Consider the following 24,200-nt stretch of genomic DNA (forward strand, 5'->3'; position numbering starts at 1 on the left):
GGATTTTGCCTCATGGCTGATTGAAGCTTTTCCTATTCCAGGGAACTTCGAATTTTCTCTTTTTTCCCTCATGGTAGATTGAAGCTTTTCCTATGCTGGGAAGCTTCGAATTTTCTTGTGTAAGGGTGTCCCGAGGGGCAGCCTTTCAGAGTTGCATTTGTGGCATTTCTCTCTCCTTTCCAGGCATCTTTTCTTATTGTAACTGAATTCTTTAAAGACTGCTACACATTTCCCATATTTTACTAATACCAGATGGTCTTTGCTGATGAAACCATAGTTCTTACGACTGCATGTTAGTCTGCTCCTTTTGTTCTGCTCCAATACATAAATAAATAAATAAAAATATAGATTGCATGAAATGTCATCCTTTACACCAAGTTTCCATATTCCTCCAGTGCAGTGAAACAGGCAGCACTGATAACAGTTGGAAAGAGTAGACTGACCTTTTCTCAGCATGTTTTTACTCCAGCTAAACTCCAGAATTTCTACAATGATTCCAGAGAGAATAAGATTAAATGCTCAGCACTTTTCTCTTTTTGCAAGCTTATGCTTACTCCAGCTCTTTTTGATTGTATTTTTTCTATGATAAATTAATGAGCTTTGCTTTATTATCCTATCACATGTTAAGCTTTGATTAGTCTAGCTCTTAAAATGTACATAAAATGATATTGATTTTATTAGCTATTATTTAAACGATCACCTAAAATTAATCCCTTTGTAGTGTGAAGCTGTTTTTGTTGCATTACAATGGTTGCTTATCCTTCCTGACCTGAAATTATATGATATCATAAAAATTTAGCACGAGATTTAAAAATTAAAGGGAAATTTTATGAAGCGGGAATGATAACCACACAGACTCATCTATACTAGTCTATAGTAATGATCCCTTCTGAGCTATTTCTACAGAAAGAGGTCAATGCTGTGATAAGTTAGAATGTATCTAAACTGGTTTTTGCATGACTGATATGTTAAAAAAAAAAATTAGCATATTTAAAATGTCATCCTCAGCAGAGAGACTCATAGCCACTTCAATGTTCTGGTATGATGACCCTTGTTCAGTAGCAAAGTCCATGCATCTCATCGATTTCTTGGGGTTAGATTTTCTGGGGAATATGTTGTGTTTTTTAGTAGTGTGATAACATCTTAATATACCCTCTCCATACTGGAATAGGATTTGCTTTCTCAGATTACCTCCACTCTGTCACTTCTGTCTCAGCCCAAGCTCTCCGTGTCATGGTAAGCTTGTTCTTCCTTTTTACTCATTTGCTATATTGTCATTACTGAAGGTACTGTTGGATAAGGACAGCTTTCATCCCAGAGTCTGCCTTTCTTCCAGGATAATCCAGTACTCTCATTACATGATGTACATGAAGTTTTTGAGGTCACTGGATTCTCGCAGTAACTGGAGACATCTGAATTCGATTACAAATGCTGACAGAGTATATGAATTTTTAATGCCATAGCTTAATATAAGACAATATTTCTTAAGTACTTACACAAGTTTCCAAATGCTCATTCTAAAGAAAATTCAAACTAGTTCATTCAAATTTTCTCAACACATTAAAAGCAACTTCCCCACTTGCCCCACTACCACTCCTCAAACTGGCAAACAAGTGGGCAAAAAATGGGGGTTTTCCAACACAAACTGAAACTAAGTGCTCCTGGGTTGTCGGGAGGAAAAAGTAAACATGCAAACAAAATGTGTTTTTTTCCTCCTGTAAGTGTGATAAGCTACGTTTTCTCCTCCAGTCTGCACTGATGGAAAGCACACACATATAGTAGTTTTCTAACGTGTGAAAGCCCGGACCCACCAGCCCAGGTGATCTCTGAAACACAGGCCACATGACTTATACCAAGAAAATGACTGCAGTTCAGAAGGCTGTTGGATTTACAGAAGTGGAAGGGGTCTGGAGGCCATGATGGGCCTGCAACGGGGCCTGCCACAGGGCCAGCTGCTTGTGGTGGCCAGGCCACAGCTGCCCTCGTGGCTCCTGCCGCTCCTGGCTCACTCCTGCACTGCAGAGGGCTTGTCCTCTGCCTGCATTGTCCCAGAGCTCTTCTAAATCACCTTTCTGGCTTTCTCGTCCTCAAGAGAAAAAAAAAAAAAATGTTTTATGTATTTATTTGAAGGTCTTCATAAATTCAAACTGAAAGAACTTAATTTTACACAGTTCGCTGTCAATCAGCAATCCTTTAGATTACATTACGGGCTGAAGGTCATCTCAAATGTCACAAGTAAAATAATTATGTCTGTATTTGAACAAGGCGTATGAGTCTGACCTAGACCGACTGACCACCTCTTGAAGTATTCATGCTTCTTTTTTCAAGGAAAGTCTTGAACAAATGACAACATTTACATTAAACTCCCAAATACATCTATATTTCCAATGCTAGTGTGTCATATTTTTAGATAATTTGTTTTTATTTTAGTGTTAGCTAACAAAAACAAAAAATTGCAACACAGCTTCTCACTATCAAAAGCAAACAGAAGCACAAGGATATGCTTTATCCCAAGTGCAAGATTAAGATGTATATTGGGCTTAAAGACTCCAAGTCACCGACATATCTAATGTGCTAAAATAGGTGTCTAAACCCTTCCTTTCACATACACCAAGGACTCTAGCTACACCAGTAATCACATACTCAATGCCAGACCTTCACCTTCCCTATAAATCCTTAAGCCTGTGCCTTCAACTTGCTTTCACCCCAAACTATGTGTTGTAGGAAGTAACTGAGATTTAGTTCTTCTTGAAAGCATTGTGCCAATTTGAGTCCAAGTCAATGTTAGCAAAAAAAAAAAAAAAAAGAGGTGTCAGGGGCTTTTCTTGTATGTCTGCTGCTCACTGTAGGTACATCTGCAGTAGGTTAGGACTACAACACTCATTCTCACTCTTACAGTGAGGTTTCCTCTACTGAATTTGCTATGTAGGTATAGCAAATGCTCCTGGATATTTAAACCCTTAAACATTCATCATTTTGCCACCTAGCAATTGGGAAGTGACATGGCTTATGATATTCCCATAGCTAACTAGATACTGAGAGGTTTATTTTAGGCCAAAATCACAGACAATTAAAGCTGAAGAAGCCTGCCAAGTCCCCAGTGATGAATCTGACTCAGTGTTTTAACTCCCTCCTTATTCTCCTTTCACATTCCCACGTAAACTGCTTCTCCTCTCCTAATCTTTACATGTAAATCACAAATCCGCTGCAGTCCCAGTGTCCAGGAGACACATTCCCCAACGGTGAGCTAATGCCCAGGGTCCTTGCTTATTACCTGACCTTCTCCATAATTCAGTATGCCCCAACAACATTCTCTGTGTAAGCCTGGTCAACCATACAGTGAGACTCCTAATTCCATCATATGGACAACATCAGGAATATCAGAGTTTCAGCAGACAATAAGGTCTGCATAAAAATCCCTTTTGCCCATAAAAACAACCCTTACCCCTGCAGTACCCGGGTGGGAGGCTGGAACTAAACCCCCAGCAGGCAGGCAAAGAGCACTATGCCCATAGTCAGTGATCATCCCTGGAATGAAGACAGTGAGAAAGAAAACTTGAAATAATTGTGTATAAGTGTCTCATATTTGGCACATTTAATTCCTACTTAGATCATCATTCTTCATGTTTGATTCTAGGCAATTTAAGGTGCTTCCCATGCCATGGGCTTCTAAAACCCACGTCAGTTCTTCTTGTCATTTCGTCACAAATATTTTAAAGAGGCCCAAAAGCCTATGTACTGTACTTATGGATTCTCATATTTTCCCCCCAAACTAGCCTTTAATACCTTTATATTTCAAATCATTCAATAACTACGCATTTTTAAGTGCATGTAACGAATAAGACCTAGGGAACAAAATGTCACCTTGAACGATTTCTATACATCAGTTAAAATGTAGTATGTAAAGTGTAGTACTTTACATAGTTGGCAACCTATATTGCTGGGGGAAAAAAAAAAAAAGAAAAAAAAAAACAACTAAGAAGTGAAGCTGAATTCTTTTTCAAAATTTTTCATTAATTCACCATTTAACTTGATTTTTCTGCAAACGTAGTGGATAAATGTCCTTCTCCAGACACAGACAACCCTACAGACAAAGCTACACCATGGGTGTCCAATCTTTTGACTTGCCTGGATCACACTGAGTGAACAGGAATTGTCTTGGGCCAATACACAAAGGTCATTCCAAAAATAATGCCTCCTATTTATTTCCATGATAACTACAATAGATACAAAGAACACAATAACACTATTTGATAGAGAAAAATCTCAGCTACAAAAATGTTTTTCAGTGGCCAGCACCATTAGTTATGCACTTTGGTGAGCAATAAACAAAAGCCTTCATGTCATGATCATAAACACTATGCCAGCAGAGGTGACCCAATGTCGTGGTCACCATTGCTGAAATGCACCACCCACTGCCTCACTGTGCTTGGATCCACTGGTTTGTCTCCTTAAATGTGCAACAAGTGGCAATGAATGCCAGTGAGTGTCATTTTTTTCTGCATGGAAAAATTCAACGACACACTTTTGCTTCAGATGCACTCCCATGTCAGACACCATTGTGTCAGACTGCCCCTCTGCTGCTATCTGTCACACAGCAATAACATGTAAGGGAATACTGGTGGGAAGGTTCAGCCTTCACTGTCATTCACCATCTGTCTCTGAAACCTTGAGCCAATATAATGAAACAGGAGGCATTACTTTCAGATCAGCCTTCATACAATATAAAGTATTGTTCATGTATATAAGTAACAAAACTTATTTTTATCTTATATCGTTCTTATTTAAAAAATAAAAATAAAAAAGAGAGAGAGTGCAACAAACATGCAAAACTTGTGGGTTATGTGACTTATTTTTGTGAAACTACCCGGGGTTGGGCTAGGCCAGGGCAAAGCCGCAGCCACAGCAGGAGGTAGATGGTGCAGGTAAGGGGGTGGGCTCAAGGTGTTCAAGGCCAGATTGGATGGGGCCCTGGGCAGCCTGGTCTAGTATTAAATGGGGAGGTTGGTGGCCCTGCATGTGGCAAGGGAGATGGAGATTCTTGAGGTCCCTTCCAACACCAACTATTCTGTGATTCTCTTATTCTGTGGGCTGCACTGCCAGCTGTGCCAGGCCACATGAGACCTGTGGGCACTGGCTGGACTGGCCTGCACCCTTCCTGTTGGAGCTAACCCCTTTATTTGATTTGCCTCTAGATGTGTCCATGTTACCTCTCTCCAGGTCTTTTTGTAACTTGGGAAAATTCTTTTTGAGAAACAATAAAGGTAAAAAAAAAAAAAAAAAGCTATTACGAAAGTTGTTAATACTTCTCTTTCCTAGTGGATAATTCTACGAACAAAAGTTGCTTGTATCGTGTTTAAAGTTTCTCTCATAGGTACTAAAAGTAACTGTATAATGAAAGTGTGCAATTTCATTTGTTTTCCAGACTGCACAGGTTAGTCCCTAATTTAAGCTTACCTTTTAAGGTTGTTCACATGTTTATGTAAGATAACTTTGACTGTTCTTCCCTATAATTTTTATTTCCATCTGAAGTGATCCATAGTGCCTTTTCAATTATGAGTTTTCCATAGTGCCTTTTCAATTACGAGTTTTGACCTGAATTTATCAGGCAGCAGCCTAATGTCACCTTCATCCTTCAGAAATAACTTATTGGCAAATTTAAATCACTTTCACCCAGAAACAGCTTCCAAGCTGATATAAATGATGAGCACTTTCTGATTTCTCTGAAGTTTATAATAAATGGATCTTAAAATAGCTTATAAAATCAAAAGCACTGCAGTCCTCATCGAAACACTACATAAGCCAGTTTTATTAACAAAACAAACAAGCAAGTGAAACCACTATTTCAGTCATTGAGGCAATAGAATTTTTCCCAGAAGACGATATTTCATCACGAGAGTTTAAACATTCAAAGATAGAAAAGAGAAGATATTTCACTCTTTTGAAAGGATAATTAATGATTAATAGAAAAATAATACTTGTCTTTATTTTTAAAATGCTCAGTGAGTTTCTGACTAAAATAATACAGTCATTGAGATATCATTACTTTGTTACTTATGAATTATTGTGATAGTGCTTACTACTTTTCAGTCTCACATTTAAGTCTCAAAATTCAGAAGATGCACATAGTAGGACTGACCTCATCAGGCTTTGCTACCTAATAATTTAGTCTCTAGGTTCCCTTTATAAATAACAGGGAGACACCTTCAGACAGCAGTTTATCTCACCATAAAACAGAGGCTGTTAATCATCTTTTAGAAGAGGCTCTGTCTCTGTTGACCAATGAAGGACCATATTCAATTAGCTAAGACGAGACACTAACATTCAGGTAATAAAGTCTTAGTTTATCATGTACAAGATTCATCTGATCTCACTTTACTACCTAAAGATTGGGTAGTATCTAATTTATCATACTAATTCTTAGAGCTAGGGGAGAGGATTTAACAATGTGTTCATTCTGTTTCATGCCCTTTGACTCCATTGCAAACTTGGGGGAAAAGAAATTGAGAAACTAGTTGCAATTTATAGCTACAAGACATCTCCCAGAGGTGCCAAACACCCACAGTACTCACTGAATCAAAATATTATTCCCACATAAATTTTTACCTGATGACCTTTCAAAGTTCCTTCCAACCTGAGCTATTTTATGATTCTGTGATTATCACAGAATGGAATAACCACATTACGGCTCATTATTCCTCTAATTCCTGGGTTATTTTGTCTAATACCAGAATGAAATAAAAGATTCAATCACCATTTCAAACAGTGGGCCACACCTTTGTGTGGTACAGAAAAGGCATTGCTTGACAAGTGAACATCCTGCAAACATCAAATAGATTTTTTAGTTATGGTCATACAACCATATTTTCACCCTAAAATATATTAAATATATATAAAAATATTTTTCACTCATCGTTTTAGTTGCATCATTTGCCACAGTTAGTCGCAGTGTACCTTTTTTCTCCATCAGTTATTAAACTTTCACCCTTAGTTGTACTTGCACTGGAACATTTTTACATGCTCTACAACATATGAGCCAAGTTTCTGTAGTCCATTTTACACACGGCATATATTTTCATTGTTATGTGCAATTACATGTTATTCAATTTCTTTTGCAAATTATTTTCCACTTCTGCATAAGATTAAAAATAGTAATATTTTATTTCTTCTCTTAGAATATATCATATATTATGTTCAGGAATTAAATCATTTCTGAAAACATCACCTACATATGTGCCAGAAGGAAGTATGAATTTATAATAGAATATGATGTTAGTCATCAACCTAATAATTTAAGAGCAACACAAAGCATACAAAATACTAATTCAGAAAGTGATGAACAATTTAGAATTTTACCATTTCTGTGATTATTTATGTAAAAAAAAAAAAAAGTGAATTAAATTAGATTAAAATCCAATTGCGACCAAGACTATTCACAAAGCAAGAAAAAGCATTTGTCCCCATAAGCAGGTAACGCCCAAAAAGCCAAGTAAGATAGATAGAGAAATCAGAAGAAAGACACACAATAGATCAGTGGTCCAGCTAAGAACAGCAGCCAAACTCCTGCCTCCCTACCCAGTTATCTATCAAGATGACCACAGTTCAACCATCAAACAGTACACAAAGGTGTCTTACAGTGATCTGAAGTAAACAATGGGTGCAAGACATTAAGAGACATGTCTATATTTAAATCTACATCTGTATCTATGTTTATGTCTGTATCTACATCTATCTCTGTGTCCATACCTAGCTTTAGATCCCATCTGTACTTCTAACTGTATCTGCATCTCTCTATAGATATCATCTAATTAAGCTTCAGAGTTCCTGCCAACCAGTGAACAAATAATGACAAAAGGTATTCAAGCTCGTCCAAGGTTTCATGGAATTGGCATCATAATTTAAATCAAGGTTCAGTGCATGCTGCAAGAGTGCTGAAGACAGATATGAATTTGTATCACGTATAGCTTAAAAAAAAAAAAAAAGAAGAAAAAAGAAAAAAACAAAGAAAGCCAGAACAAGCCGCTAGCACAGATATATTTAAATAGGTATAAACTTCATAATTCAAGAATTATGAATTCTTTTCAAGAAAAGATTGGAAAAGGAATTGACAAAACAGTTTGAAAGTCAAGAACATTTGCTATCTAAAATGGCTAACACGTTACCTTCGTTGTTCTTTTTGCCTTAACTCAAGTACTAATTTTGTGCATTGCTCACAAGTGCAAACCCAAAGAATAAGACCTGCTATGAAGAGTATTCCCTTAGGTACTTGTATCACCTACTGAAAATGCCTCTCCTACCACCTGCAGTCTTTTCTAGATGAGGTGATAGAAGAATCCGTTCTTTCTCCACTGTGCTTTCCCCTTGGCAGGGGAAGGTGCTCAGCTAAGGACACAAACCAGCCAGTGAGGAAACACAATGAGGCTTCTAGAAGGACATCCTGACGTTCAAATATGGAAACTGATAACAGTTTCAACAAGTTCATCAATCATGACTGAAGCCTGTTGTCACCATACCTTTTAAATTAGTTTCTGTTTTTGAATTCGTGAAAGAAAAAAGCATTCTTGAAGGAGAAATACAAAAGTCAATTAATTTGCAATAATTTGTAAGTATATATTTATGTCTAGATATAAGCATTGTGTAATGGACATTGAAAGTTGTTTTATCTTGTTGAAAATGGGTAATTATTCTTAAATTAATATCTGATTACAATCAAATAATAAAAAGCCTGGTTTTCAATCATTCTTCCTTCAAGTCCAAGACTATTACAATTGAAATGTTCAGTCTATGTCGAGCAAATGTTTAATCAATAGAAATTACTAACCACTTTCATAATATTAATTGAAAATATTATTTTAATAGTGCTACATACCATTTTTAGTTTATTACTTCTCTTAATTGTTTGTATATTCAATTAATAAGTCAGTCTTCAGAAAATCTGCAAAGCAAATCAAAAGAATGCTTCTCAATATTTAAAAATTCTGGACTGGAGGAAGGAGAAAGCACTGACATTTCTTCTACTGTCGTAACATTAGGAAGACTTCTGGGACACCCTTTGTCAATGCTGTTGAAATTTCTCTATCATCATCCCCCTGTATCCTGATCTATGACATTTCTGACTTAATTGTTCTCTGGGAACTCTGCCATTGGACTAACAACATGAAGTTAAATAGGCAAAAGAACACAAAGCATGCCATGTTATCCACATGTTAAAAATAACAGTGACTTTTCCATGAGTCTATACACTCTCACTTGAAAGATCCTTTTGATAATATTTATTTCTAAGTATGTGCTTAAAAATGAAGTAGACTGATTAAAACAACTAAATAAAGCACCATCACATTGGTAATACTGTTTTGTTTTTTTTTTTAAATCTCAACAAAAGTATGTTATTGCAATTATATCTAGCAATTACAATATTATCTAGCTGAAACAAGATGATAACATCTATGAATGGAGCAAATGATGTGCAGAGTGGATAAGAAGGAATATTATTCATTCATATTTTTGTTTTATTTTGTTTCTTAATTCTGTATTATTTCCTCAACTTGCTGCCTTCCAAATTTATCCCATGTTTCTTTCTCTCCTTAAAACAATATGTATTCTCATCTGCTTCTGTCCATCATTGATCCCATGCTTCCTCGTCTTCCCCCATCTTTGTTTAGTACTGTATTTTTGTTCCTATGTCTTCCCCTTACCTTACACACATTGTGCTTTATCTTGCTATTATACAACTCTAGTCCATTGTTATTCCTGCTTTCTTGCTTTTGATATTGAAATGTTTCAAAAGAGACATATAATTCTATCATTAAAAATAATAACAATAAAAAATTTTAAAATCCCATATATCCCAAAAAGTAGACTGTGGGACAGAAACAGCAATGGTGGCACTGATTATTGACTGCTCAACTATCTTAAAAGCAGATCAGTTCTAAAGGGGTTTTCATCAGATTTCCTGTCTAAAAGGGAAATTACCTATGTTATCAACTTGACTCCATGTTTGAGAGCTGTATGTGAAATACACACTTATCTGTATCTTTTCTGATGAGTCAGGCCCTGTGCAGCTCTAAACCAAAAAGGAAATTCATGCTACCACCTTAGCTACAAGCACAACATATACGAGTGCTTGCAATATCACTGAGGAAAAGTGATCTGAAAGTGGAAAAGTGAAGAAAAGGAATCTGAAGTCCTATTTTCCCGCTCCATAATTTCATAATTATGGTGTAGAAGATTTAGGAAGAAAATAAAAGTGGAGAAGTGATTCTTTTTTTTTTCCTGTAGTACCTGTGAATGAGACTTACACATATCTGTCATTTCTACAAAATGTACTGTGTGTGTGAGTTTCCTTCACTGAGCAGAGCTTTTCATATTCCCCAAAATGAAGCCATACCTTAAGTTTCTTTATCCAAGTCCACTAATTGACTTGAAAACAAGAACTGAGAGCTTAAACTTTATGTTGTATTGGGAATCAATAGAATCATCAGTGTACACAGGTTGTTATCTGCAGCCCATTTGCTGAATGTCTGAGCCACTATACATTGCATTAATTGTTTCCTTTTCTAGGATCGATGTCTAGAACCACAAAAAAACATGTTTACAAAAATGCATCAGATAGAAGTGAAGTCAGGTAACAATGCAGTCCAGTGATTTCTGCTAGCTACTGCTAGCTTTACAATATTCTGCATATCAAAAGCAGTAAGATATAAATCTATATTGCACAAGCTTGTTTTTCATTAGGGTAGATAAGCTGATTCATCAGTATCATCAGCGTAGATAGTTTAAACGCTGAAGACCTTCATGCATCTTTGAGGATAGATGTCCTTGGAAAAAATTCCTTGCTATCTCAGAAAACTTTTGTAAAAATACACACTTAACACCAATTGGTATTTTTTAAGAATATTGAGAGGGGAAAGGTTATCTCAAATTTAGACTTCTCTTGTGCTGTGAAAAGCACAATTGCTTCTTGTGCAGCACTGACAGTCCTAGAAGGAGACTTGATTATTCCTCTTTCTCTTGCAATTCTTAGACAAAGCTCTGATTCAGACAGCTCCTTACATGCGTTTCTGTCTAATATCTATATCACCTGATGTTCCTCTAGTATCTTTCTGCACCATAAAAAGACTGAACTAGAGAACGGGAGATGTTGTTCATCTGTAACTGCAACTATGCTACCCAAAATGTTTACACATGGGTAGCTCCAGGTGAATCTTCTGTCAAAGCAAACTGCTGATGGATGCACCACAGACTGCTGAGCAATGAAGCTGTTTACTGGCATGGTGGATCAAGGAATATTTTTTCCAGAATTAACAAGAAAAAGTCATTTTTGTAAAAATTTAAGTTGGACACACTGAAAACTTTCAATATTTAAAATATTGTCCTTGCTTGCCAAGACTGGGAAGGAGGTGTGTCTTTAATTTGCTTGCCCATCATCCTGGAAATTCATCCTCCAGCTCTTACAGAAGCCACCACCAGCCCCTCCAAGTTCTTGGGAGCTCTACTCATATGTCCAGTACAACTCTCCTTACTCTCTTTAAAGCTGAAAATCCTCACTTTACCTTTCTCTCAACATCATCATCTTTACTGATAATCCTGGCAAAATATTTTCTTAGTTTTGGATTCTTGTGACTGCATGGGAACCTTACTCCCATTCTCTATTTGTATATCTAAAGAGCAATCTTCAGTGCTATTTTCAACAGCTATGAGTTACTAGCTCATAAGTGCTAATTAGCCAACAGCTAATAGCATCTAAGAGCTCATAATATATGAATGGCAACCTATGATGCATTCTAGCATTAGTCATAGCATTCAGGATGTTATAATGACTGGGGTGGAGGAGGGGTCCTGGCATACAATTGGGGGTGTTACAGAATCATAGCATAGAGGCATAGAATCGCTGATTGGAAAAGACCACTAAGATCATGTAGTAAATTGTCAACCCACCACCATCACACTTACTAACCATGTCCCCACACATTTCTTGAGCACTTTCAGGGACAGTGACCCTACCACTTCCCTGGGCAACCCGTTCCAATGCCTGGCCACTCTTTCTGAGATTTTTTTCCTAATATACAACCTGTGCTCCCGGCACAACTTAAGGTCACTACCTCTCATCCTATCGCTGTTACCTGGGAGAAGAGGCCGACCCCCACCTCGTCACAACCTCCTGGACACTGTAGAGAGCAATAAGGTCTTCCCTGAGGCTCCTCTTCCCCACACTGAACAATCCCAGTTCCCTCAGCCTCTCCCCATAAGACTTGTGCTCCAGATCCTTCACAGCTTCACTGCCCTTCTAGTGGACACACTCCAGGGTCTCACTGTCTTTCTTCCAGTGAGGAGCACCATGATACCTGCAGGAATTAATTCTGTTTCCAGGCACATGTAAGCAGCATTTCCCTCCGGCCCGGGATTTCTATATGACCTCGTGGTTCTGTACGCAAATGAGAAGGGAGGGAGAGCTCCTTGTTAACGCCGTGTAACGGGGCTGCGTTTCGGTGCCGGTGGCGCCAGCTGGGGGCTGCGGTGTTTGGTGTAAGCAGCATTTCGGGTAGGAGGGGCTGAAGCAAACACGGCCAATTCCCTGGGGATTTTGTAAGGACCTGGGTTGGTCCAAGCAAGTCACCCCGTGCGTTTCAACTGCCAGCGGCGTTCATGCAACAATACGAGCTACATCATTATAAGAATTATGGGAATCCAAACCACTCATTTGCTAGCAGGGCACACAGCATCTAATTACGCGTATGCTAATTAAAACATCGAAGAGAAGGTCGCAGGCAGCCCTTTATTCCAAAACTACCACCTCCTCTTTCTGACCCATTTTACAGCACACCACAGAACACGCACTGTACGGGGAAGGCCGGAGTCTCGCACCGCCCCTTCGGACACCACCGCTTCGCCACCGCCTGCAAGCCCCGACCACATCACGGCCCCGCAGCGCACCGAGCCCCCCAGCACGCATGCGCACGGCTCTGCTGATAGGAAAGACCTCCCCGCCGCTAGGAGGCGCCGCCTCCCCGTCGGCCCCCTCCCTGCGGTTTGTGGCGTCTCACGGTAGCGTCACTCCCAGCATGCAGCGCGGCCCGCTCCTGCCCCTGCTACCGCTGCCGCCGCTGCTGCCGGGGGGAGAAGATGGCGGAGGGAGGCGCGGCGGATCTGGAGACCCAGCGCACGGACGTGGCTGCGCTGCTCAAAACCGCCCTCCGCAAGGGCGACACCTGGTGAGGCACGGAGGGAAGGGGGGCTCGGGCTGAGCGACTCGGGCGGCTCCCCCAGCCCCGGCGGGGCTCGCCTGCCGGAGGGACCGACCTCCTTCCCCTCGGCCCTCCTCGCTCTCGAGGGCGGCTCGAACCCCGCGTGCGCCGCGGGCCGCCGGGAGCGGGCGGATGACAGAACGGGGCGTGGGGGGTGGGGGCGGGTGGAGAGCAGCGCCATTCTTCCTCCTCCTTTCGCCGCTCGGCCCCTTTCCGGAGGGCTCCGACCGCCCCGGGCAGCGGCAGGGCCGCGCCGAGGCGCTCGGTGTGGGCAGACGCCGAGGTCAGCTCGGTGCAAGGCGGCGGGGGAGGGGAGGCCGGGAGCCAACCCGGCGGGGTGCGGGGCGAGATGGCCGCCCCTCACAATGGGGGCCGCGGGGAGAGCCGCTGGAGCGGGGCCGCGGGAGGAGGGATCTGCTCGGAAGCGTTCCTTCCACCAGCCGGGCTGCAGGGAGGAAGCGGCGCCGGCGTCACCTTCCAGTCCGCGGCCGGGTTGGGCCTTACGTTGAGACTTCGGCTGCGAACGTGTTAATAGGCGACGAAGCAGCCCCCGGAGGTGCAAACAGGCTGTTGTGCTTATCTCTTCCGCAGCCGACGTGTGTTTTCGTGGTCCGTGGAAAATATCTCTTCGTGGACCGTGCGGGTTGTCAGCAGAATGATCCACGGTTGGGGAGAATTAGGTTAAATAAACACTGTCCTTCTAGTGTGTATTTGGTGATCGGGCAGATGTAGGTGTAGTTCTTGGAGGCTGGCTGGCGCGTTCTCTGTTTTTTTGTTGTTGCTGTTTTCGGTTTTTCTTTTAAAGAAGACAAAAAAAGAGGAACTGCCATTCCTTCCACCACCCAACCTCTTCATCTCTCCCCTTGCAAAGTTGTCAACCAAAGACAAAGGCAGAAACCTTAGCTCGGTGAAAATTAAGTATGAATACACAAAAGTAGAGCTTCCCCACCTCATTTCAGCTGTCATCACTCACTGTTCCAGTTCCATAAAAGACTATATTTAACAGTGTTGATACTGCAGCATGTGTCAGAAGCATACATTCTGATGCATTATTCAAATACTGCTGAGTATACGTTCAGTTTTTGGCATATGAACAGACTGCTCTTAAACTGGAAAAGTATAAGTGACTAGAAAAAGGAAATCGATTCATATGGTACTGTTAAAAACGACTGGCAGTAGTACAAGGCTGCTCAGGCTTGTAGTCTTCTAAGGTTGGTTTTTTTTTTCTTTTATGATTCTGTTGGGTACTTCCTGAGTACTAAAAAAAAAAATATCTCAAACGGTTAATGTTATTCAAAATGAAAGTAACTTTATGAGCAGTTTATGTAATGAGTAAATCAGGACATGTACTGACTGAACTGTAATTTTTTTTTTACTACAAAAAATATTTTAACATGGAAAAACCAGTTTAGTGAAATAAGCTTTTAAGTTTTCTCTGAAAATAAGTATATTTCACTGTGATTATGACACTAATATTAATCAAGTGTTTTAAGGCTGAATGAGCTGTGGCAAAGCCCTATTAACTGTGACTCATGAACTATTAAATCTAGAAACATAGATGTGTATATAGGTGCGTTGATAGGATTAATACTTAAAGCTATGTATTTAACTTTAAGCAGTGTGTGTAGTAATTCAGAGAGTTTTTGGTACTTGCTTTTTGGTCTTTTGGAGCATCAGTAAAGAAGCATGGTGGTTTACATGCTCTAAGTCATGACTCAGAATTGCAATTTCCATTCATTCACTCAGTAGTAAATTTTGGTGAAAAATGTGAGCCATGCTGTATCAGCTTGTTCTGTTTGAGCTTCCAAGCACTGTACTTGAACGCAGTGCTTAGACAGACAAACTCTCAAGAATTTAAAGCACAGAGAAAATAAGTCATTTATAAAGCTTTTGGGGTTTTCTCTTCAGGAAAAAGGAAGAATAGGGCAAAGAGAGGCAAGTCATGTAGTATCCGTGGAGGGCAATGAACTTCTTAGTTCAAGTTTACTGCAGAGGGAAAGAAACAAAACTGATTTATATGCAATATTTCAAAAGTTAGATATTAGAAAAGATTTTGTAGAATACACATGTTCAAATATTCTATTTGAACAGGCAACTTAATAAGCTGTAAAGTTTGCTGCAGTGGATGTTTTTAAGAAAACCTGGGGCATAATATGGGTAAAAATATATTGCCTCAGTGGATGGGCGTGAGCCTTCTGCCTGTTCAGTCCTCAGGGATGGGATTCTGGGCTGATTTGTTCAGGTTACCTTTCCTGCATGCCTCTATGGGCAGTTAATAAAATAAGTGCTTAAATTAGAAGAACCTGCAGGTTATTCCATCTTTCCATTTCTCTTATTTTTCTTAAAAGACGTATTAACTAAACATCGAATTTAAGCTTTTCCAAACAAGAAAATCCTCAGTTTATTAGTTGCTTTAAATGTAACTACTTTTGTTCATGAATTCAGCGCTTAAAACCATACTCTCATTCCACAGAACTTGAATTACATGTAATTCTCTCTGGCAGTATTTTCCAAAGAATGTACAGTTTCTGTGTTTCAAAGAGCTATGATTTTGTTCTGAAAGAAAAGAAGTGCACAATTGTATCTTGCAGTCTTAGGATCTGATATGATTGCTTCTCAGCATTTTGAAATTCTACCATTGAGAAGTGAGAGGAATTTTTAGTATCTGAAGATTTTAACCTCTCGGTCAAAAACACTGATTGCTATGACTGTAGACAAATGTGAACTTAATCAGTGTCCTCCTACATCCACTCTCAGAAAGTGGTTGGTACTCAGAACTGTTGGTATACATCTCTTTTTTTGTTGTTGTTCTCTTAAACCATTGAATAATTTGCATGGCCAACTGGTCTTAATGTTGTCATTTAATGCCTTTGGAGCTGCAGTGGTATTCTTGAGAACCTTGCCAAGTATTTCTGTTTTTACTGTGTCACTGGGATACAGTTTTCAGCACTGAAAGTTACTGATATTGGCACAGTTTTTCAGAGAGTTGATGAAGACTCTGCCAGTTCCTGTTTGTGACTTCTTGTGTGAATTTTCTGCCTCCTGCTGAGAAATAGTATCTTGTCTTTACCTTTAAAACCACTTTCAGCTCTGCTTTCCCTGCAGTTTCTGTTCTGCTGTGGCTGTCTTAGTCAGCAATGTTGCCTCAGTTACTTAAATAAGACATTACGGATGCTTTCATATTCTTCACTTTCATACCTCTTATGCACACTGGCCCTCCGTGGTCCAAGCTTGAAAGGCCACAGGTGCCACCTGCCAGTAAGTAGTTTGCTTTGTAATGGGTAACGGTGACTAATAATGTCTAACTGCACAATCAGTTCCACCAAATTTCCTCTCTTTTCCCCAGAATTACCCCTCTGTGCTTCTTTAATGTATTCCTTGCCATATTAATTTCTGAGCAGATAGGAACGCAAGTGATATTTATATTGCTAAAAGCAGTAATCTGGAAAATAATTAGGTTGTTAGAGTGAACAAAAGAAGGATCACAGGTTTATTTGGTGTCCAAGGGAACAAATGTAACCCTTAGATGTTTACCTGGGGAATACTGTGTAGCAGTACAAAGAAGTACAGTTGTATAAAACCATTCATGCTGTCCAGTTTTGGCTTGACATGTCACAAAAGGTGTTCATTTGGAATGAGCTCAACAATCTCAAATTTTATTAGAGGAGAAGAAACTCTTGCATTACGGAAGAGAACTTAAGAGCTTTCATCTGTTTTGATAGTTGAGTGCTGTGCTGACATACACACAGACTGAGAAGACATCTTCCAGTATAAGAGGTTTGAGGCTAGCAGGTAATGACTGGGATTTCTAGGCTTGCTAGCCAACAAATTTTGGTAGTATTCTTCACCTTTTTTTAATATTGAGATAAATGCATAATCTGTTTGTGATTTTTAAGGCTTGCAAATTATTTGTGTTCTTCCAGATGATGTGTATCAGATCTTCTCTGATACACATCACTCCTGAAATTCTAGTGATTCCAGAGGGAGTACTGCTGTTATTGTAAAACCTACATTTCTGGGAAGGTGAAGGAAATACAGTGCAGAAAAATCACAGTGAGAAGTATTGGCTGTTTCTCATTTTTGAGGCTCATACCTGCTGGAGAGAATAGGTAAAATTTTAAGCGGGCCAAAATCCTCCCCAGTGAATGATATGAAAAGTTCAGTCTTCAGGATTTACTCTCTCTCTCTCTCAAAAAAAAAAAAAAAAAAAAAAAAGTAACCATTTAAAAATTGATTATGGTAAAATCTCATTAGTCTTGATGTGCAGGAATATACGGCTCTACTTGAAAATCCAGAAGTGTCCATCATTGATGATGACCTGGATATTGAAATGCTTATCTATAATAGCCTTTTGTACCAGTGTTTTCCATGTTTGATAATCCATCATGGTGCTGTACATGAATAGAATCTGGATTGGACATTAATGGAAGATTTACTTGATTTCAGTGACATAATGGTGAGATGTAATGGACCTGTATGCCTCAGTAACGTTTGGAATATCTTCAACCTACCAGAAACAAGTATGATGGTAAACAAGGAACACTATCTCATTGTTCAAAGCCTGGAAGTGACATTTGGATTCTTTTTCTTTAAAATGAGGCTCAAGTTGCTGAGGTTTTTTTTTTACTTCAAGATCTTATAGCTGAAGCTTTATGTTAGATATTTTTCACTGTATGAAGAAGGATGCTGCATTTATATGGAGGTATACAGAATGTTCTGAGTTCTCCTGGCACATTACTTGAGGTTGAAATAAGTAGGTGCAGATTTCTTCTGTTAATTGATGGGGCAGACTGAGAGCGTGTTAAAGTAAAAGATGTGTTTGGGTCAGGCTTCAAAATTGGAAGGCAAACATTGATTTAGGAGTTCATACAATTTTTTGTTGAGAAACCTGTAGTTAAATGGAGAATTTATGAATGTATTCAAAGTGCTTGTTTGTGTAATGTTCACAAGTAACTTAAAATTGACATAAAAATGCAGCCCATTTGTTGTGATTTACTTAGGGGTTTGGGTCAACACTTAGTGTGTATGAAGTGCTCCTTAGACTATTGCAGCGTGTTATGGGAACAGCGTGGAGGTGCTGTAGTGAGAATTGGACTGGCACAATCTAATTAGTTGATGTGGAAGTATCTTGGTGCATTTACTTCAACAAAGTTTTCATTTCTGAAGAGATTTAAGATTTCTTAAAATTTGGAACTAAATGATATTTTTTGGTGCCCCCAGGACAGGAAGGATCAGGGGCTCTTGGAGTGGGTCCAGAGGAGGGCCACTAAGATGATCAGAGGGCTGGAGCACCTCTCCTATGAGGAAAGATTGAGGGAACTGGGCTTATTTAGCTTGGAGAAGAGAAGGCTCTAGGGAGATCTCATTGTGGCCTTCCAGTACTTGAAGGGAGCATATAAGCAGGAGGGGGAACAGCAGTTTATGAGGGGAGAGAGTGATAGGACAAGGGGGAATGGTTTTAAACTGGGACAGAGGAGGTTTAGGTTAGATATTAGGAGGAAGTTTTTCACACAGAGGGTGGTGACACACTGGAACAGGTTGCCCAAGGAGGCTGTGGATGCCCCATCCCTGGAGGCATTCAAGGCCAGGCTGGATGTGGCTCTGGGCAGCCTGGTCTGGTGGTTGGTGACCCTGCGCATAGCAGGGCGGTTGAAACTCGATGATCACTGTGGTCCTTTTCAACCCAGGCCATTCTATGATTCTATGATTTTTTTCTCTAATTTTTTTTGTGGCTTTACCTTTTTGAGTAAAACTATGGTTGAATTTTTCTATAATAAAGTAGAATAATTGCATTATTTAATCTTCTGAAATTCTGAAAGGAATTTAAATTTTGAAATAATCTGTTAATCACATGTAGTTCATCAGGCAGTTTTGGCTGGCCTAACTCAAGTAGAAACATGAGTATAAACTCATTTTTACCTTTATTATTTTCATAGTTAGAATGGTGCGAGAATAAAGATGGGGTGCTGTTCCTTTAAGCAGGAGTCCTAATTTGCTTTCAGCAACACAGTTCTACTTTAGATGAAGCAATACTGAAGGTATACTCATGCACAGTGAGGTGGGAAAAAAAATTCTCAGCCATCTCTCTGGACAATTTGCACAGTTTCGCTGTTGAAAGTGTAATAGTTTGTGTTCATAAGGTAGGAGGTCCTAGCAGTACATGGTGCTGAAATGTGTGTGTTTCTCTGAAGTATCTCTCTTGCACGTTAAAGTTAACTGTTTTGATTTTGAAAGTAAAACCTTTAAAACCTTCAAATCTACCATAAGTAGATTTAGCATAAGTAAGTTTGCATTGAATATTGTTTAATTCTTTCAGTATGTAACTGAGTAATGCATTCAGAATGCTTCTGACAAAAGTGGTAAATACTGAGATCATATAGTTCAAACATTTTTCTGTCAATCCATGTGCTGAGGTGAACAGTGAATCCAATCATATTTCTCTGATCATTCGCCACTGCTGAAATGCACCACCAGCCACCTCACTCTACTCACATCCACTGTTTTGTCTCCTTAAACATTCTGTTAGAGTTGATGAATGTAATTAGGTGCCTTTTTTTCTTCATGGAGGAGTTTGGTGCCACACCTCTCAGAGCTTCATACGTGCTTCCATGTCAGACACCATTGTGTCAGAGTGCCCCTCTGCTGTCATCGCTACACAGCGACAACGTGTAATGGGATATTGGTGGGAAAGTTCAGTCTCTAATGCTCTACCAACAACATCTGCCTCTGCCAGTGTGGGCCAACATTAAAATAGGAGGCATTACTTTTGGAGCAGCTCTTGTACAAGTGTTATGCTAGTATCGTTCTTTTGTTCTTGTAAGTTTTGTTTTGTTCTTGTAATGTGTGAATGCTATTCAGTCATCCCTTTTTACTTGCCTAAGTAAGTAAAACTGTACTTGGTCGTTCATAAGGATACAGCCTTTATGGTAATTTTAATTGACTGACCTTTTAAGAACATATGTTTGAATATAACGTATGGCTGTCAGCTGGTAATTTTAACATTTGAATTGGTTATATAGGACTTAGAGAAGTATTTCTTACTGTTATAGCTTTACTAGAAAATGGTGCAGAAAGTATTGATATAGTTTGTATATAAATTGTAGGTGATGCTGTAGGTGCAGTAATTGATGAGAATACAAGCAAGAATCAGACTAAGGCCCATCCCAGAGATCAGCAGTCCTTTTTAAATGCAGGAAATAATCAACATTTTGTTTCATGGTAATGGACCCAAAGAACAATAATACTGACAGCATTTTCTTAGTGGTGGTCTGTGGGTGCTAGATGAGGATGAAATAGTTGATCTACACTTCTCCTAGATATAGATTTAGTGACTTTAATGTCTTCTACTAAAGCAAGTTTAAAATAGTTGTCTTTCACTTTTTCATGTTGGTTTATTATTATTATTATTTCTATTATTATTATTTCTAAATAAACCTAATCAAAAGACAAGTGAATGTTGCCTTTTCACCCTTTGGTGATGGCACTGAATCTGTGCAGTATGAAAACCTGTTATCAAAGGGACAAGGAACCTTTCACCAGATAGTACTGTGCTCCACTTGTCACCATGTGGTTTTCTCTGTCGTGGTTAGACCAAATTCCAGTTTTTCTGAATACTCTAAAGATGTACTGCAGATCTTTGAAACGTTGCACGTCTGCAAATGTGATGTAGATCTCAATTATTGCAGCTTCAACATGTTCCGGAGGAGCAGGAGTTCTGTCGATATCTGTATCAGTGTATCCAACTGTGTCAGTGTTTCCAGTATTATTGAGGTACATTCAGAACATCTAACATCATATTTCAGTGTAATTCTGGGCAAATCATATATGCATGTTTTGCTTACTTTCAAACAAAATTTTGGGGCTACTTCAGTTTGTTTCTCTACTTTCAACTTCTTGGCTCTAGGTGGCTTTAACATAATAAAACTTGGTTATGTTGTTTTAATCTAGCTGGGATTAGGTGACTGATTTATTTGGAATGCCTGTAAATATCAAACATCTGTTGGTTTAAAGTTAACCTTGGGGTGAGATTGTATTGGTTTTAAAGATTTGCCCCTCAAACCAACATGTCTAGAAATCTGTCTCAGCCAGTTCTCTCCATCAATCTACCAAAAGTCCTCCAGGGTCATTTAATCTCAGGATAGGTTAGTTAGCTTGTTCGCTAGCTTGACTGGTGATGACTATGAGCTAAATTTCTTTCTTGAGTGAAATCTTGATTCCATGAGGGGTAAGTAACAAACACTACTTTAGAAAATGGTTTTATACAATGAATGTTCCATTGCCTTGAGCTTTGCTGAGTTGTGCTGGGACAGCTTCTTCAGTTGGGCGCAAAGTTCGGGAGACTCCCTTAACATTGTATTGGTGTGGAGCTCTTTCTTGTATTAGATGATAGTAACAAAAGTGAAATGTTGTACCAAGCCTAACATGCAGATGTTTTATCTCTCTGTTCTACTCATGCACATTATACTATTTTTATATCTGGGACAGTACATATTCAGTGAAGCATATCTGGTCTCAAGTGCATGCTACAAGTTTTTAATAAGCTTCCCTCTAAAGACTGCTGACATTCATTTAAGAAACGAGGTTTGAGCAGATATGGCATTTTAAGAGGAAAAGATATACCTCAAGTAAACAAAACTACAAGTCTTTTGTTGGTAAATACTTTTGATTTCTGATGGTTGCTTGCATCATGGATATAACATGGGTGAAAAGATAAACTAAGTTGCAACACTGGTTAAGGTTTGCCTTGTTTTGTGTAGATGAATCAGCAGTCTGCCTTGTCGATCTTGGCAAGAGTGCTGTATTGAATATGTTCTTAGGATCAGAATGTATTGTCTAATTTTCTGATTTTTTTACTCTCTTCCTTAGTGGTAAGAAGTGGATTTTATTAATGTACTTTATGTGCTTTAGCAGATCGGTCCCCTAAGCTGCACGACTTATAATTGCATTTCTTTTTTGCAGTGTTATCTTTAACATGATAAACCCATTTTGAGTAAAGATGAGGGAGTTATATTGCATTTGAACACAAATTTCCATTTTTCTTAATCTTATTGGCAAAATGATAATTCATCTGACAAGTTCTTGCAAAGGTAGAAGATTACTGTGTTCCATACTAAATCAAAGCAGCTCCTTTTACCCAAGTCAGAATGCCACTGAAGTAAAAGTATCCAGTGCTGAGTAAAATGCCTAAGATTTACATAAAACTTGTATGTACGTACATATGGGCAGTAATTAACTGTAAGAACTCGCAACTGCAGTGTCTGTTAGCATTTTCAGAATCTGTTCCTATATGTGTAATTTCTTGTTTTTACGTATCTACTAAAACCTGTTCTGTGCAATGCAATGCGTTGTGTCACAGCTGTGGTTAGCTGGTCTACTGAATTTGCTCTTGAAAATATCTGGCTGAGAATAAACTCATTACTTGTTTAAATTAAGAAGTCTTAACTATGCTGGTAGATCTTGTGTTGATGAAAGGCTGCTGTCTCTAAATAGAAATTAAATTAATTACCAGACTTCTTATGTAAGTATCCTACTTCCCTTTGTTCACAAAGGGTGTTAAGAGTTGAATATTGCAATAGTGAATAAGACAGCATTTTCTGACCTATGATTTGTGGTCCGTGAATAGTTCACTCGGCTCTGACAGTAAGACATCTACTGAGCCATATCAAATATATAATAATTTCAAGTTTGAATATTAGGATATGATATGGTGTGCAAGCAGTATGAAGAACTGGCAGTTGACTGTTTGCTCTTTACCTAGGAGGATCATTTTAGTAGGATTTTTCTATTTTAAAATTACTACATGAGGTTAGCTATATAGTACTTCATACTACAAGCTGTATTAACCAAAGTATTAGGCTGTGTCCTTGAGTGCACACAAATTATCTTCTTTAATCTTTTCATTACTCTTTAGTAGAATGCATCTTGCAAGAAATGCACGAAGCCTTGTCTGTAATGATCAGTTTTACTTGTGCTTTATAAATATTAACTTATTTTTTAACAGTTGTAGGATCCAATCTTAAGAGTAGTGTTTCGCACCAGTTAAGTTCTTTATTTCATTAATTAATCGTTGCTTCTTTGTTCATATGTCCAAAATACACTAACCAAAGTACTACTCATTGTGAACTCAAGAAAGGAAGAAAGAAAGAAGATGCAAAGTAATTTGAATTTCATATTATTGGCATTCATGCATTCTTCATTTTACTTTTCTACTTCATACTAGTGGACAGACTTTGTTCAGATAATCTCAGATTTCAAGTGATATTTTTTAAGAATTGTTTGTCCTGTAGTGGTTTTCTTTTCAGGCAAAAAGCTTGACTCTATTGTTTAGTTCTAATCACAGTTACATTCTTGCATGATTTACAGACAGCCTTTTAACTTTTTATGCCAGAGATATTAATCTCTTATCTGTGCATGTAAATACAAGTTTGTAGATTGTAATAGAAGTGATAAAAGTTCTTGTGCTATTGTTAGGAAACAGAAATGTTTTCAGTAAGAAGATCTGTAAAGAGACACTGGAGAGAAAAAACTGGTCAGTAGTGAAATTCATTAATTATATGTGGAAAAAATAAAAGTAGATGAAGCGTTGAAGTGGTGAATGTTTGAAGTCTACAACAGTGAATCCCCAGCTGTCTTGCATGTATCCCAAAATCAAAATTTCCATTACTCACAAAGTTATTGGCATGATCATCTAGTGCAAAGCATTTGGAAAAGTAATATGGTTCTACAGGAAACATGGCCAACCTATTGTTTTAATTAATGCCAATGTGATAATTTCCCTTCTCTGTAAAATTATAGCTTTCATTTCTTAAGTATCACTGTTTCATTTAAATTTAGACTAAGAAAGTAGAGGCCACAGAACGGGGTAAGGGACAAGGCAGGTGGGTTTGATAGGAGAATGGGTGCCTGAGGGTGACTGCCTTCCTGACCGTACACATTTGTGGCTGTTATTGAATGGTT

The 24,200-nt window shown here is 38.7% G+C and overlaps 1 protein-coding gene and 1 long non-coding RNA gene across 3 annotated transcripts in view; one reads left to right on the plus strand and one right to left on the minus strand.

The window, feature by feature from the left end:
* Positions 1 to 959: 959 nt before the first annotated feature.
* On the minus strand, positions 960 to 12,655 carry LOC149919488 (uncharacterized). Its single transcript, XR_016465398.1, has 3 exons — positions 12,345 to 12,655; positions 8,870 to 8,935; positions 960 to 2,086 (listed from the first exon to the last, which is right to left on the minus strand). It is a non-coding gene; the product is annotated as an uncharacterized LOC149919488 (long non-coding RNA).
* A 327-nt stretch (positions 12,656 to 12,982) lies between these two features.
* The window catches only part of USP15 (ubiquitin specific peptidase 15), a 64,001-nt gene continuing 52,783 nt past the window's right edge, over positions 12,983 to 24,200 (plus strand). For both annotated transcript variants that reach the window (XM_031589536.2, XM_031589537.2), the window contains exon 1: positions 12,983 to 13,211. In XM_031589536.2, the coding sequence (XP_031445396.1) occupies positions 13,123 to 13,211 (89 nt within the window). In that variant the 5' untranslated portion in view covers positions 12,983 to 13,122. The remainder of the gene's footprint in view (positions 13,212 to 24,200) is intronic.

This window comes from Phasianus colchicus, chromosome 1 (assembly GCF_987193195.1).
Source record: "Phasianus colchicus chromosome 1, bPhaCol1.hap1.1, whole genome shotgun sequence".
NCBI lineage: Eukaryota > Metazoa > Chordata > Aves > Galliformes > Phasianidae > Phasianus > Phasianus colchicus.